Genomic DNA, 17,739 nt, shown 5'->3' on the forward strand with positions numbered 1-17,739 from the left:
GAAAAGGTGGTGGCCATCAAAACGGCCCCCACACCATCACTCCCATGAGTATTAACAGTCTTCTGGTATCGCCTGGTAAATGGTGGGCTCATCCTGTATCTGAAGGAGTGACCACACTTGGACTTTGAGGTATTTTTGAAAGTGAAGGGAAAGGATACAATGAAGAGAGGTGGAAAAACTTTGAGACCTCTCAGTCAAGGAATTGTGCTCATGTGGGAGAGGGCAGAGTTCAGTTAAGTGTTACAGAGTAGTTGATGGAAAACTTAATGCTTGGAGAATTGTTTTACCACTTCTCAAATGGGGAAACCTCCATGCTGTATGGAATGTACGGGTGACTCATTTTGGTTCTGGATGGAACTCTTCCACTATCAAACTCGTGAGCCAGTGGGTACATTCAGGAGTAGCATTGCTCTTTGCTCGTGTATTGCTTCCTATCATAATAGTTAGCTTATATAATTAGCTACATAGACTAATTCAGACTGTTGTGATGTTCTAGCTTACATGTTTTGCTAGGTCACGGGACAGTGGAACAAATACAAATGTCCATTTGGATTATTTTTTTAATAAGAATGAAACTTGTGATTTGGGTAAAACCAAGATAATTTAGAGTACTAGAGCTGATCCTGGAAGCTATTCTAGACTGAGTGTTATTGCTAATTAGGGTAAAAATCAAGTAGGTTGTTTTTTGTTTTTTTTGTTTTTGTTTTTTTTTTTTTAAATAGCTATTTGCCCGGGAACAGCATTCATTTACATATGAAGGCTTATGGTTTAATACACAAGTATTACAACCTTCTATATGACCTTTATGTCTTTTGTAGAGTGTTATCAGCACAGACTAATTACAACAAGCACAGCAAATATATTTGAGATTCAAGGAATAATTAATTTAGCCACACGGACCATGTTTTGTCCGTTGCTTATATTACTGCATAACGTTAGAACAGAAACATATAAATTAATCTCTTATTACTGTCTTCTCTCTCTCAACAGACCTTGATAATGTAGAAGGCATAGCAGTGGACTGGATTGGAAATAATCTTTATTGGACAAATGATGGCCACAGGAAAACTATTGCTGTAGCCAGACTGGAAAAAGCTGCTCAGAGTAGGAAAACTTTGCTGGAGGGAGACATGTCCCATCCTAGAGGAATTGTTGTTGATCCCGTGAATGGGTATGAAGTAGACTAATGTACATTATTAACATGTGTCTGTGTAGTATAAATATGGGACTGAATTTTTCTTAGGATGGGGTTTAGAGTTATCAAGTAGTTTGTAATCCTACAGTCATCTATAATATTTGTAATTCCTGTCCAGCATTCTTGCCTGAAAACTTCACAAGAATGTGCATGCCCAGACACCGTTAAATCTGTCAAGTTAATTTGAATGTGATTCACCTCATTCTCAAACAAATTGAGTTTATCAGACCTTTATGTACGTTAATATTAAGTGAACTTTATAATGCTCTCCTTTATTTTTCCCTTTGTAAGTCTCAATTTCTGAAAGTAATTATAAACATATCCTTGTACACATTTGTTTACAAACTGAACGAGACAGGTGCTTTTCATTACACACAAGCATAATTAATTGTGATAGGCTGCATAATAAAATAAATGTTATGTTAGCATGGAATAGTTGTAGTTTACCTAAAAATTCACTGTTACATTTATTCATGGAATTGTCTCTAGTAAATGTTGTAGGCAGGTGATTCTAGTGTGGTTGGATTGATTGTTGTTTTTCTAGTACTGGAATATATTTATACTATCAGGTTTTCACTTTTGAGCTTGTCCTTTGAGGAATAGAAGTGTCTGTAGAAAGGCTACAATTAATTAAGGTCAGACAGTAAGGATGTAAAATCAGACCACAAACCATAGCCATACCTACAATTACTTTGTTGAATTTTCCAGTTCAGTAAATGCCTGGCACGGGAAATAGTGTATGAAGATCTATTGTCTGAAAACGCCTATTATATAAAACACTTCCGTAATAAAATACTGTGCCCTTCATGATTATACTTCTCGTGGAAGCTTTTCCTAAGGGATGGCATTTATTCTGGCATTTTAATTATGTTTAGAAAATATTAGTCTCGATTTAACCACTGTAGAAGCATTAACTGCATTTTGAGATACAATTAAAGCACATTAATGTAAATGTCTGTTATTGTAAGCATGTTTTAGCTTATGACGTGATAACTAGAATAAGTACAGACAAAAAGTTAATGGAGAGAGGCTTAGTAATTGCTGTTAAGCAGTCAAGTAAATATTTGTAAAACATATTTATTCTTCCAATAAAACAAATACCATATTGACCTGTATCTGTGCCTGAGCTTTAGAACATACACAGGTTTTAGAATTCTACAACTAAACCTTTTGTTGTCCAAGTCAAGCGTGCAATGAAGTTTACGAGCCTCATGGATAAAGAAATGGTTCATGTTTAGTATATATTTAAAAAAATATTTGAGGAACCCAAACCAGTCTTTTAGTGGGTGACTTGGAAAAGGCAGAGAAGAAACAAAAAAGGTAGATTTGTGTATCTGTAAACCTGTGTAATGTTGATGCAATTCTTATTTTATCTTTTCCAATTTCTTATACGAATTCCCCAACTATGCTTGTACATTAAGTGTGTTTGGATAAAATGTTGACCATTAGATTTTGCATCATTTGCACAGATTTGATGACAAAACAGTATTGCACTTTGGTGTTTCATTCCTTTGTAAATTTAGAATTTAAATTCCAGGACTTTATTCTTCAGTGTAAAGACAGGTTAAGTGTGTTACGATCACAGAAGGTATTTCAGATGTTTGTAGAATTTCAAAAATGTAAATCTGCAGAAATCAAAGGTAAGGAACATAAATATCGCTTAAATTGTGACAACTTTAACAAGTAGGATCCATTTAAGATCCTTATGTTGTTCCTCCTCTACTTAATGCTTAATAATTGGAATCCTAGATTTTACTCTAAACGTAAATGTCTACTACCTAGTAAATGTAATCAGGATATTGATGTCACTGTGCATCTCATGATCTGAAATTTAGATGCTTCATGGCCCACATCCAGGATTCTATATTTCTTGCCATTAATCAGTTTTTCATTTGGGGGAAAAAAAAAGAGGTGTTCCGTTGCATATTTGCTACTCTTTGATTTTTGTTTGAGTTTAAGCTGTATATTTTAAGTTGCCAAGATCAAAGTTGTCACCAGCAAATTCTGTAATAAAATAAGGAAGAAAAAAAAAGAAATGTAGGGTGTGTAAAGAATGGCTCAGAGAACTCTCAGAAAAGTCATCTGAGCTAATAGTTTTAGATGACTTACTGCAACGCTTGTTTAATTTTTCCAAAGTACCATAGGTATTTATTTTTCAGAGTTGTTTTGGTTATCTGTATTGCTGCACCATAAATCATAAAACTATGCTAAAATTGCCTACTAGCTATTTTTCAAATGATTTTTATAGCCATCTATCTTTCTAAACATTTTTTTGTGAGGGACAGAGTGCTCATAACAGTTTTTTGAGTAATTTAGCCGCTTTCATGTGGACGTGAAGTTCACAGAATGTCAAGGTTATCCTGCGGCTATTAAAGTAGAGTGCAATTAATTCATGTATTGAAGCTTTTTTGATAGTATTAAGTGTAATAAAAAGCAGATTTGCATCAGAAGGCAAATTAGACATGGAAAAAACCCTGAACAAACAGTAAGAGGTTATACTTTGTGATAAAGTAAATAAAATTGTTGACTTGAAAAAAAAAATCCTAATTCAGTTGTTATTAAATAAGGTCTTAAAACATTAGCCCATTTTATGTTCATGTAATTCACTACAATATGAGCAAAACACTGTGTCGTTTCAGCATCATCCTGTACGTGAGGAACATAAACATAGTTCTAGAAACTGCAGTGGAAAGAAACATGCAAAATTCAAAATTGCTCTGGCTTGTGGATATCCTGTTGCAAATTTCTTCTAAAAATCTGCAGTATAATTCACGTGATTAAAGTGATATCTGAATGTCCATTTTTATAATTTCATAGATGGATGTATTGGACAGACTGGGAAGAAGATGAAATAGATGACAGTGTGGGAAGAATTGAGAAGGCATGGATGGATGGCTACAGTCGGCAGATTTTTGTAACATCAAAGATGCTTTGGCCAAATGGTTTAACTCTGGACTATCAAGCCAATGTATTATACTGGTGTGATGCCTATTATGATCACATTGAAAGGATATTTTTGAATGGGACTGACAGAAAGGTAAAAGGAAAATACTGCTGTTTTGCCACAGGCATGCTCTTTCTCTGGATTTTACTGTGTTATGTTAAAAATACTTCTCAAGCTTTCTAAAGTCTATATAGCCCTGCAGCATGTCCAAGCGATGCGGGCAGTCTCCTGTAGGAGACTAATAAAGCTTAAAATGTTCATCTTTAGAACGTGACAAAAAAGTATTTTTTTTTTTTAATCTGTTTTTCTTATGTGACAATGAATTACATTTTGATTGAGTCACAAAGCCGCAAAGAGCTTTTCTATAGAGAAAAAACTTCTTTTGGCTCTTCCGGAGAGAGGCTTTCATTAAACTTCACTGGATAAGCTGCTTTCGATGAATCTGCACCCCATTTTGAGTGTTTGTGGTAATACATAGAGGGGAAGCACTCAACTAAGCACTCAACAAGTGCACTCAAAGATGGGGAAGAGATTGTTTTAGTTGTTGCTAACGGCTATACTTGCTAGTACGAGTCTATATATAGTGTTCGGTGTTGTTGCGTAGGAGTAACACACACAGAACAGATACCTGGAAAATGTATAAAGCTAGGACTAGAGTCTGATAATTCAGGGAACGTTTAGCATCCACTTCATAAAATTAGTACCCTGACAACTGAAAGCTCACAGCTACTTGAGAATGCAAGGCTTTAAGTTCTTACTTGGGAGGATTTTGTGACAAAATGTACGTACCTTATGACTTCTCATTTATCTTTCACTCCTGATTCCCACTGTATGATGTCCTTGATAGGACCAACATGCGATTCTCTACTACTGAATGTGGTAACTGTAGACACAGTCCTCCCTGGAATTCATCCCTGTGCGAGCTCATAATGCTTTAATATTGCTTTTAAAATCCTTTGTCTTGAGTGATCTGTTGTTAAGCTTGTACTAATGCTGTAGCGTTGTAATTTGTCATAATGACTAGGATAGGTTTTATATCTAACACTTTGGCTTTTGCTCCAAATCCATTAAGGTCCTATATTGGAGTGGGGTGGGGGCTAAGCGTATTGGCAGAAAGGCTTTTTTTAATTGGAGATCCTTGTCTAATAGTAAAGCTAGACTTCCTGAGAAGTTCCTGGACAGAACCGGTCAAGGAAGGTTAAATAGAGCTGCTGGATTACATATGGTTTACAAGTGAGAACTCCTGGGTTTGCTGGTTTTACCTCCCATTAAAAGCAGTGAATAATAAGAAGCGCCTATCTCTACAGGTTTTATTTTTAATGGTTCTGGGTTTTGAAGTATTTTTCTATGATCTTGTGATTTAAATAAAACGCATAGTTATTTGATAAAAATAGATGTCAAAAATACCTAGAACATATTTGCTTTTGGTGTTGAATGATTTGTTGTTAGTATTTTGGTCAAAATATAGCTGGGTCAATAGCATCTTTGATTCTATAGTCAGTACAGAAGATTTTTGTGGGTGAGGAAATCCTACAAGTATTTCACCAGTAGTTGGTGGATAATTGACCGATAGATCAATTTTGATCAAAAGCAGTTAACTGAGATGAGGAGGTATGACCAAAATAATTCCAAGCCCAAAGAAGAACTTTGAGGGGCAAAAGAGGATGATGTTTGTCACCTCAGAGTAGTTATGTTCTAGTTGGCTTTATCTCTTTGTTCTCTTGGGTTTGTGTCTCTAAATAGAGATAAGTTAGGGCATCTGATGTACTGCTTCCTTCTTTGTAGAGGCAAGATGGAAATACTGTTGTGCATTAGGTCAAACAAGAACCCCAGCCAGCAGATGATGACTGGAATATAGTCATTCCAAACGGCAGCTGTTGTGATGAAGTCTAAAGGCAGGGCTCCTAAAAGGAGATGATTTAGAGTTCTGCCGTTTTCTGTCTTTTTAAAGTAAACCATTCTAATTACTGTAATTTACTTGGTGGTAAGTTTAGACTTTTTTTAAAGTTTTATTTTCACTCCATAAGGATAGAAAATATTTCTAAACCATTCCTCGCTATCAAACAACTCTTATGTAGTGGTAACTGCAGTTCTAGTGAAAGAAACCTGAGACTGAAGCTATAGAAAATTATATGGGTTTATAATATTTTTGCAGCTGATAAAATAAATATATTTTGTAGTTTGATGTATGAATTAATAAAGCAGAAATAGAAGATACATAGAAAAAGTTTGTATTATTTTGGGAACAAACTGTGGCCTTTTTTTGTGTGTATTTTTGCAATCTCTGCGGTTTTTTCACAATTCATGAACAATAAACTCCTCGTGAACACTGTTCTTTGCTGAAGCAGATATTTGATATACTTGACATATACTCAGTGTATACGAAGAACCACACGTCCTTGCCAGGGAAGGAGGTAGATATTTACTGAACATAGTGATTGCATGGTTACCTACCTTCCTCTGCCTTACCTGACAGGGGGCACTTAAAATGAATTTATATGGAATTTTGAAGTTAGATATTGATGTTTGTGCATAGAATGGCTGTACACTCTTTATGTGATTTTATTGCATTGAATTATGTTTGGGCACAGCACTTACCTCAGTTTTCCTATTTCTTATTTTATGTCCTCTGCAGAGTATACTAAGAAGAAATAGTAATTATTTTAATGTTGATAGTGCTCACCTCCCACTAATTAATTGCAGGTAGTCTACAGTGGAAAAGATTTGAATCATCCTTTTGGACTGTCACATCATGGAAATTATATTTACTGGACAGATTATATGAATGGGTCAATTTTCCAGTTGGATCTGGTTACAAGGAATGTGACACTGTTAAGAAGTGAGAGACCACCTTTGTTTGGGCTCCAGATATATGATCCACGTAAACAGCAAGGTACTTATAACATATGGTTTCTCCAAAGGTGTTATAAAAGGATGTTTCCCCTTACAGTCTTAAAGAAATTTGAGGTGACTAGATGAGCAACAACAGAAAAAATAATGACTTATTGCATGTGATAGATGCTTTCTGATGTTGTAATCTATTCTGTTGAAATAGATCACCTCCTACTTACTAAAAAGTAAATCACAGCATTATACCTGTCTGAACTTCTTCTGTGTACACTGCTTTTAGCACCATTTTTCTTGTGTGTCAAAGAGGTACTGTGAAAGTATAAAATAGTATAAAATACTGTTTAAAAGTGACCGTATTAAATACATGACATCTGTATAGATCGTCATTTTTGACATTAGAATATTTCCAGTTTAATGGTTCCTAAAGAAAAATCAGTGACACTGAGATGTCAGCACTTCAACTACATTTGATTCAGCACATGAACCAGACAAGTAATAAAATGTAAATACGATCATCTATCCAGCTGTTAGTATAGATTCTGTCTCTTATCACAGATGCTCTTCAGGCACTCTCTTACTTCCAAAGTCATGTGAAAACATGATGCCTTTGAGTTTTTTAGTTTGGTTTGGTTTTTTTCTAAGGGAAAATCTACTCCCAAATCTACCCTCAACTTGGACAATTTTGGAATACTTTGAACCGTGTCTGCTAAGAGAGGATGTGGTGATTGCTTTGAATACTTCTGCTTCTTTCAGTACTCAAAAAATTCTTTTGTTTTTAGAAAAAAAAGGGAAATTTAAAAAGGAATGCAGTTGCTATTACCTTCTAATTAAGCTAATGCCACAAATAGAAGACTAAAATATTACCTCTTAGACGTTTTTGCTGAATGAACTTAAAATCTTGAGACAGCAAATTTGGCTCTTTAGTAGATTCTTTGTTTGAAATTGCAATTGGAATTTTGTAAGCTAACTACACCCTTCAGGATCCTTGTGTTTGTCATGCTTGGTGAGGTTGATCTTGCATTGTTCCCAAAAGAGCATAAGCATCTTTTTTTAAAGAGAGTAAAGCTATTTTGTTCCTTTGTGCGTGTGTCTTATAAAAGACTAAAATTAAGGCTGAATATGTAGAACAGGGAAAACCGAAGGAGTCAGTGTTATAGTGTGATATGTATTTTATAGCATAAGCACACGTACCTTCGAAACGTTTGACTCTGATATTTTCAGGTGGCTGTTTTGATGCTGCTGTTATTGTCAGTGTCTACACAAGCAGAAACTATGTCAATTTGTTTTGGCATAGTTGAATCGAGTCTGGCATTTTTATTAGGAGGTCTCTTACAGGATAGTTGACCATTGCCAATCCTGCTTTGCTTAGTTACTATGAGTAGCGACTTCAAGATCTGCTTAAGAAGGGGTATTTTTCACCGTCTTTGTTTCTCATGAGGCATGATGCTCTCACAGAGGAATGTGGGTTTTTTTCTTGCTTTCAGAGATTAGAATTCACGTTGCCTTCTTAGGTACGTTCTTTGGTCTCTACGCATCAGGAGTACCTAAAAAATGGGAAGATGGCAGGAAGCACAGTAGTCATAGGAATGGATTTACAGTCAGTGTATAAACCTGCCAAGGCCTGTGGATATTTCCACTGCTATGAAAGGGGAGATTGCTATTCATATGTCAGTAATTCTTGTGTAAGTCCATTTACAGCACTTAAAGCAGCCTGTTTTGAAATCCGTTGATATTTTAACTCCTCAGATAACAAAGAAGAGCTGTTTGAGCCCCAGGCTACTGCTCTACGTATGTGTAGTACAGTCCTCAAAGTAGGCTTACAAAACTTGAGGTGAGCTTTATTGGGAGGTGCAAACATACAGTAAGACTCATGAAAACATAGAGGTACAATGCTTGCTAAGCAGCAATCAGTGTTAGTTTTAAATGAGAAGATTAAATAAAGGCATCCGCTTGCCCTATTTCTTTTTTTCCTGAGAATGACAGAGCTGCAGGTATGTTGGTGTCTTAACTGTGGCTTATTTTTTTCAGCAAATTAAACTGGAATCAGCCTAATTTATTCATCTGCAAGTGGCAGGGTAACAGCTCTTTGAAAAGCTGGCAATCCACGAAAAAAATATGATAATATCTTTGAAAGTTTGAAAATTTGGGCATTTTTTTAAGAACATCCATATAAAATAGCTGTTATGAATAGCAGCTGAGGAAATTTAATTTCATAAATATTTAGTAGCTAAAAGACTTGCACAGCTTGCTCAGGGAGACTTAACCTGTTTGTCTGCTGCTTTTTAGGAGGCAGTTTTAGCCTAGGAGTCTCTTTTGCAAGACTGATGGGACTGAAGTTCTCATTGCACATTCAGGCTGAAGACTTCCTTAAAGCTCACTTTGTAAACCTTTTTCTCTGGGATCTTGTATCCTTAACACTTGGTGTTTTCCTTGTTGTCATCTTCTCTTTTATTACCCACTTAGCTGTAGGTTGTCATCCCAATTATGAGGTTAAGTTGGAACTTTTCATCTTCAAAACCAGACAGTTGACTTTGATCTAGTGTTTTAATTTTTATTTTTTAAGCTTGCGTTTGGCATTAATAATCATTGTGGGTATTTGTCATAAATGGTCTTTTATTCTGTAGCCTTATTTTATTTTTTTATTGGTCTGGCAAGCTAATGTGTATTCTTTAATTAAATCACAGCAGATTTCTTTGGCTTATGCTCTATACTTTTGGATTCACTTTTGACTATTATATTTTTGGTCGTTTGTTTTGACAGCTTCTGATATCTTCTTAAGTTGTTTGTGTTACTCATATTCATTGATTTAGGTAATGGGTGGCCCAGTAAAGATGCAGAGTTTCAAGTCTGCTTTTTCTGGGGTGGTGTTGTAACTGATGTTTTCCAAGATTTAGATGCAAATACTTATTCTTTTGATGTTTTGTTCTTATTATTTGTGTTTCATTGTGCATACACGTAATGAAGTAAATCAAGATTTTTTGTACAATATTTTGGGTTGTAGTCTGAAACATGAGGTCAAGATCCAACACAGTATTTTAAGTGCCCGGTCTAAGTTGGAACTGTTCTATCTAAAACTGTAAACCAGCCCTCCCACTTCATAGAGTTTGGATTTCCCTGTTTATACAGCTGAATTGTTGCCATCTCCCTTTACCCTGCCCAGTGAAAGTATAAGTACCGCAGCGATCTACCATAGCATTCTGTGTTAATTATTTCACACAAATTTATTTGAAAGTTCAGTGGGATTTTAATGGACTGTGGACACATTCGCTTTTAAGAAATTGGGTACGGTGGATCAGAAAAAAGCCTATTATTAGATTACTATGTAATGATCAAGGTCTGTATTGTGACATGCTTTGAGGTCCACTTTAAAATTCAAAAATTTTCAAAATCTTTATTTGCTGATTGTCTGATGTTCCTTTGATAATTTGAAAATGTTTCCCTGCACATATAGGTATAGCTGTGACAGGACAGTTGAAAATGCATGTTCACAGCTACCTCTGAGAAATTAATATATTTTCTATGAAAAGTGAAGTTATAGTGTTTTGTCGAGAGAGGATTAAGTGGAATCTGTTTTAAACCAGGAAGCTGATGAAAGTTTTGTTCACCTAAAAATGAGGAGCAGAGGAAGAGACACCTGCTTTTCACTAGGACAGGAAGATTAAAAAAAAAGTAGTTTTAATTTGAAGTTTCCACAGACATGAAGTTTTGTAGCTTGCCTGATCGTAATCAGTTATCGTCAACACTTGAAATTAATAGAGCTTTGATCATGAGAAGTTGAATGCCCTCAGCAGTGCACATCTAAGCAATTAGGTCATGACCAAAGTGACAGAAATGGTAACATTTGCTTCAGTGGGTTTTGGTTTTAAGTCTACTTGCCTAAGAAATGAGGTAGTGAGGATGCAGTGGTCCTTGGCAGATGATTAAAACACCTGACGGCTGTCAGTGTCTTCATTTGAACAGCGTACAGCTTTTGGGAAGAAACACTGTCAGAAAGAGAACAGAGAAATAGCAGATGTGCTCAGAAGACAATGGAATAGCCACCACAGATCTCTTTTAATTCATGTTTTCTTTCTCTTTTTTCTTAGTCTGCATTTGTAGTCACGTTGTTTTAACATGTGCAGATGCCAGTCGACCGCAGAACATTCCTTTATATACTGTTTAATTTCTTAAAACTGAGTGCATGTAGCTATGCCGTATTAAATATTTTTTAATGTTTGTTACACACATAAGAAAAGGAGACAGAATATTGTGAGCTGATGGTGTAGTGTTGAGGGTTTTTTTATTCTTATAAGTTATTGCAACCTGTAATTAAGGTCATTTACATATTATAACTTGCAGTAACTAAACTATGAGAATAATGTGTCTAAAAAATGAGAGGAAAAGAATTATAAAAAAATCTTAATGTATTTACATTCTGAAAGAAAATATTCTAGTTCTAATATGGCTGTTAGTTTTTATTGTATTTATTTTTTTTTTAACAGGTGATAATGCTTGTCGTGTTAATAACGGAGGCTGCAGCACTCTTTGTTTAGCCATTCCTGGAGGCAGAGTTTGTGCCTGTGCTGATAATCAGCTGTTGGAGGAAAACAGTACAACCTGCATGAGTAAGACTTCTAAATAATATCAGTAACAGAGTTGATACTACTGTTAAGGGATCAAATCAAGTCTGACAACAAAATAAAATAGTACAGCCTCCTAGAGGCTTTTTGTGGTTCTGGAAGACAAGGAAATATTCCTTGAATAAAAATTCTGACTGAAGACAAATTATTAAATATAGGAAAGATTTGTACTTAATGTTTTGTCTTTTTTGGGAAAAAAAAAAACAAACAAAACATTTGAGGATAAAATGCATTGGAAAATATTTCATAATGTCTGATATCATAAAGCACTTATATATTTCACTGACTTCTTTTAAAGGATATCAGAAATACCAGAAAATGTTCTAACTAAATCTATATGAATTGGTTTCCGATTGTTATATGGACTAAGTCTCTTAAACTGAAATCTGACAAAAACTGTTCATGCTGAAGCTGTTCTTAAAAGATGCCAAGCGTATATATTTTTATATAATACATCCAGACACAGGCTTCACAAATTTGTCTGCCTTCCACTTGTCTCTTCCATTGATACCTTTATTGAAATGCCAATTATAAAACTGTGTAATAATAAAATGTGGAGTTTTCTATTAAAAAATAATAACTTATCTGATAACACAGGTATTTTGTTAAAATGTTTAGACCTAATATTTGTAACTTACTTGGAATTCTTTTTTTTATCTGATCAATCTATTTATCTATTTCTTGAAGTGTAGTGTGTAAATCTTGACATAAGTCTCCTGCAATAAGTCTAGTAGAGATGAGTAAAGTCTAAGGATTATTTCATAACATGATGAAAACTATTGAGCTTGCAGTTAGCTTGGATTTGACCCAAATATGTGGTTGGCAGAGCAATTGCTATTGCTAAAGAAAGCTATTTTTCTTCTTAGCAGAAAATACTAGAAGGTGGACTTCTCATTCATAAGATGGAAAGTAAGCTATAGGAAGAGAGTTTAGACATTTTCAGATCTGAATGAAGCAGGCTTCCTGCTTTTTCCCCAACGATGAAAAAGCTCCCTGCTTTTTCATTGCCTGGCTTGTTTCAAGGGCTTTGGTTTTCCTCATCCGGTCTTAAAGTGATGTGTCGTATTTACACAGTAAATATTCAGTACTCTATATTGACAAATTTATCTGCCTGGGTTTTTCAGTAAGATTATAGTTTGCTACTTCATTCTACCTCAGCAGAATTCTGTCCTTTCTTTTTGCCAAATCTTTACCAGGTGTTTGAGTTGTTGCTTGGATATAAGACACAGCCCTTCAGTAATCATTTGCTACCCCTTTAACATGCAACCGAATTTATCCCTGTCAGAATATTGTCTTTTTGCGGTTGATGAGACATTACAATGTTTTAAACTGATATTTTTACAATATCATCTAACACCAATTTAAAATAAGAGTTTAAGTGCCATTCTGTTCTGAGTTCTTCCATTTATTAAAAATATATTACCCAAGCATACACTCGAGTATGCGCACTGCTCCAGGCTTCAGATGGAGTTACCTCAAATATGCAAACTTTGGTAAAAAAGAAATATTAAAATCACTCTTCAGGACATAAGAAGAATTTATATCTGTTTGTGTAGAGGTAGTATTGTGTTCTGTGTGCTGATAAAATAGATGAGTTTCTTGGGTGTTTTTTCCTAGTTAAAAACGGAGAAGAGCTACCACAGTTGTGCAAAGCTGAGCAGTTTCAGTGTAACAATAAGCGTTGTATCCAGGATCGCTGGCGCTGTGATGGGGATGATGACTGTCTGGATGGCAGTGATGAGCATTCTGAAATTTGCTGTATGTATACTTTTACGTTTTTACCTACAAGCCATACTTTATTGTGAAAATTGGAAAAATACGTTTGAGGGGAGTAAAATAAAAGCAGTAATGCTTAAGTCATTCATGTAAACCTTTTTGTTTTCTTGTTTTCCTGCCTATAATAATAGTAGTGCTTTCAAATAACACTCATGTACTCATCCATAGCATAGTAAGAGAGCAGTCATGTTTTGGATTTGGCATTGTCATTTCTGATTCTTTAGATGTTGGCATTTTTTTTGCCTTGTTTCCTGCTATTGCACTTTTTTATATGGGTCACAGGGACTGTTCAGGTTCAAAGGGGCCTCAGAATCTCTCTGGTCCAACCTTCACAAAGCAGGGCGAGCCTCACCGCAATCTTTAAGAAAGTGATGGAGTAACTAGTCCTTGGAAACCATTTCCAAAGTCATGAAGGACAAGACGGTGACTTGGAGTCAGCATGGATTTATGAAGGGAAAGTCATGCTTAGCCAACCTTATAGCCTTCTACGGTGGTGTGACTAGCTTGGTGGATGAGGGAATATTAGATATTGTTTATCTCAGTGTTAGTCAGGCTTTTGACACTGTCTGCTGTAACGCACGTCTTCATATGTCCAGCTGACAAAGGACGGGTAAATAGACTGTGAGGTGGACTGGGAACTGCCTGAACGGCCAAGCTTTGGGGCTTGTGATCGGTGCTACAGTGTCCAGTAGAAGCTAAGACACTAGCAGTGTACCCCAGGGATTAATGCTGCATCCGGTAACCTCTTTATTAATGACTTGGACAGAGTGCACACTCCGCAAGTTTGCACATGATGCAAAGCTGTGAAGAGTCATCCATGCTCCACATGAGGGTGCTGCCATTCAGAGGAACCTTGACAGATTGAAGAGTTGGACAGAGAGGAATACAGTGAAATTCCGCAAGGAGAATCTGGGGAGGAATATCAGTACACATTAGTATATGCTGGGGGCCACCAGCTAGAAAGCAGAGTTGTGGACAAGGACCTTGGACGTGCAGTGGGCAATAAACTGGCCGTTAACCAGCAATACACCTCATGCCAGGAGCATCCTGAGATGCTTTAGGAAGAGCATTGCCAGCAGGTTGAGGAAGGTTATCCTTCCCCTCTCCTTAGCCCTCATATTAATAAAGACACTGAGAAAAAAAATCTTTTGGCAGAGTTGACTTGATTCTCATTTAAATTAGTGTAGTTTAGACCAATTCATTTATCAAAGCTTGTAATTCTTAAAGGATTTACACAGATATAAATGAAACAATAATATGGTCCCAAATCTATCTGTGATACATAGTTTAAGTGACCAGTATGATAACAGTAATCTCTTTTAAAGCAATTGCTATGGTAATTTTAATTGTTCTTTTTAAGTTAGTCTGAAATATTTGCAATTATGAATAGAATATGTGCACATTAATAAATATGCATGAGCAAAACCTTAGCTACCATTTAACACAGTATGTATGTCTGGTATTGAAGTCAGTTAGTCAATTTTTTTTTTATTAAAAGCCTTCTAATTTTAATTTTATTATGTGGATGATAACAGTTTTGTTCTCCTGTCACATTGTGGATTAGGTATCTTCATAAGATTATGAGGTTTGGAATGCCTTTCTGCTCAGATTCTTAGTTAATCTTTAGTTAATCAGTGTTCTCGCACTCTCCAACAAAACACCCATGAGATGTTCACGTGCTAATGGTACCACACTCGCTCTGTGTTGTTTTCAACAGGAGGAATACATAGAAACGTCAAAGATAAAAGCTACTGAAATGTCAAGGATAAGCCTGCAAGACGTCCTTTCATTTTAAATACTGTTTGTTTCCAGATATACATTACATTTTAAAAAATAGACGGTAGTGGCTGAGTAGGTGGAAAACATCTTAAGGTTATTTTTAACCCAGCATTTAGAATTGTGTATAGTTTACAGCTCTTCTGTAGGTCATGTTAATAGCATAAAAGAAGCAAAATATATATACTTACTACAGCTGCAAGTGCAGGCCAATAGTATTTACATAATATCTGTGCATTCAGTCTTCATCCTTTCCATGATACTTGGTAGCTAGCAAAAACACGTTTGTGAGATACCTTGTTAAATCTTGAATACCAGATTTCTTTTGTCAGTTTTACACTGTGTTGCATATCTCACTTCTTGACACCTACAATTTCATGGTAAGTAAACAGCGGAGCTATATGTGGCCATTGACAATAATGTGCATCATTTTAGAAGCGTTTTATAACCTGCCCAAATCCCTGTTCGCTGTGCTATAATATTTCATATATGCACTTAGCCACTTGCACCTGTTCCCTTTGGTGTTTTCTTTTGTTTATATGCACCTCAGTTTGCAAACCTCACCACATCGATAAAATGTGATCAAGGATATTTTTCTTTAATGAAATAGCAGCATTTTACAATGTTGCTATCTTTTGCCCCTTAGTCGTTGATAAACAAGGATCTTGCTACTGGGTGACAGGAGAATGGTATGACAAGAAGAATCTTCGCTATGTATTGCTTAGTTTAGGATCGAAGTGCTGTGGTATTTTTTAATTGGCTGGATTGCTGAATGATTTTTATATTGTGGTGATTATACATACAGGATAACCATACTAACTGCATCACCAGGGAATACAATCTAATATGATACTTTCAGCTATTTTTCTCTGATTATTTCTCTCTTTTTTTTCTTTTTTTTTTTCCCTCTCTCCAGTCAATCATAGTTGTCCTGATGATCAGTTTAAGTGCCAAAATAATCGCTGCATCCCCAAGAGGTGGCTTTGTGATGGAGCTAATGATTGTGGTAATAATGAAGATGAATCAAATAAAACCTGTGCAGGTAAAGATTTTACTTGGTTGTGCATACAGTTTCTCCAACTCCAGTTCCACAAACAGTTCAAGACTGCTCTGAAAGGAGCCAGTTTTGTAGCTATTAATCTGATTATTGCCATTTTAAATTATTTCACATTTTGAAGCCACTAAAGCTGGAATATAAATTATATTTTACTTAATCCTTAGGCTTGACTGCGCCTTCTGAAGTAATTCAGCACTTAATCTATCCATATGGGGTGACTGTCAAAGCACTGCTTAGCTACAAAATAGTCCCTGCTAAATCTGTTTTGGCAGTTAGAATTTTGTTTGCTAACATGCTGTGATGAGTGCCATGTCACCAGTAAATTTTATTTTATGTTGACAAAAGCATAATTAGCTATTCAGTTTCCCCTTGGTAGCTTGAAATTGTTTTCATTTGTAAGTTATTAACTGTATAGTGGATTTCTATGGCAATCCCAAGATAAAAGGTTGTTTCCCGATTCCGCAGTGATAAATCACGAAGTTCCAAATATGCCCTTTGCTTGTGTTTGGTGTTGGTCAGCAGAGTGCACTAAACAGTCATTAAATCACTGATGGACAAAATATCAGACATCAATAAGTTAATGACTGCTTTAAACTGAAATGCAGTGATAGATAGCATACGTTGTGTATTAAACTAACCCTTGAGCTCATTCTCTTCGATTTAAATTCTCATATGTGTAATAACCTTCTCACTTTGATACTTGTGCGGTTTGGCTAAAAGCCTTCTGGAGCAAATGCAGAGCTATAGTGTCTGTATCACCTCTACAGTATTATTGCATATTATAATACATCTTGATATCCTTTGATAGTCAATTGTTTGCTTTGTAGGATAAGAGTCTGGTTTGAAGACTGTATTTTGCATCCCTATGTCAGTTGGCCCTGGGTTGAATTTTGTGTTCCTATGTTTCCTTTTTTTCCTGCAGTGACAAACGCTACTCATGTTTAAAAAAAACAACTTATAAATATTTTAAACTTCCATTCTTCTATTGTATTTTGATCTCTCTCTATGAAGAAAAAGGAAGATTGTAATTGAGAATAGCAAGTGAAGAAATATTGTTTTGATTATTGAGGTTTCTGATGTATCCCTCATTTTCTTTAAAGTGTGTAATCACGTATAGATGAACTTTAAAAGCTTAAGTTTGAAACCAAAATCTGTATCGTTATCACTGGCATTGTGGTTATCACTTCACATTTTGAGTAAACAAAATTATAAGCAATGTCAATTTTATATTTTAGGGTTTTTTATTGAATTTTTACTGTTCTTCAGCTTTCAATGTAATTTATGTAGTTACATAGCATGATTCCTTTCAGTGATCTTTACTTCTTCAGAATAAAAACATCCATAGTTTTTGTTAATGGATCATTACAGTTGAATATTTGCAAAGGCAAAATTCTAAGAACTGTGAGGCTAAGTACATCACACACATGCTATATTGCCATTTTTCTCTGTAATTACGAATCTCACTAGATCATTGTTTGTTATGAAATACAATGTGTTAATATTCTCATTATGTTAGACATTT

The 17,739-nt window shown here is 35.4% G+C and overlaps 1 protein-coding gene across 1 annotated transcript in view; it reads left to right on the forward strand.

Moving 5' to 3' along the window:
• LRP1B (LDL receptor related protein 1B) overlaps positions 1–17,739 on the forward strand; it is a 722,645-nt gene that overhangs the window by 454,202 nt on the left and 250,704 nt on the right. The window contains exons 12-17 of the mRNA XM_054070318.1: positions 991–1,171; positions 4,013–4,232; positions 6,843–7,032; positions 11,471–11,593; positions 13,226–13,366; positions 16,077–16,202. Of these exons, the coding sequence (XP_053926293.1) occupies positions 991–1,171; positions 4,013–4,232; positions 6,843–7,032; positions 11,471–11,593; positions 13,226–13,366; positions 16,077–16,202 (981 nt within the window). The remainder of the gene's footprint in view (positions 1–990; positions 1,172–4,012; positions 4,233–6,842; positions 7,033–11,470; positions 11,594–13,225; positions 13,367–16,076; positions 16,203–17,739) is intronic.

Source organism: Cuculus canorus, chromosome 6, assembly GCF_017976375.1.
Source record: "Cuculus canorus isolate bCucCan1 chromosome 6, bCucCan1.pri, whole genome shotgun sequence".
NCBI lineage: Eukaryota > Metazoa > Chordata > Aves > Cuculiformes > Cuculidae > Cuculus > Cuculus canorus.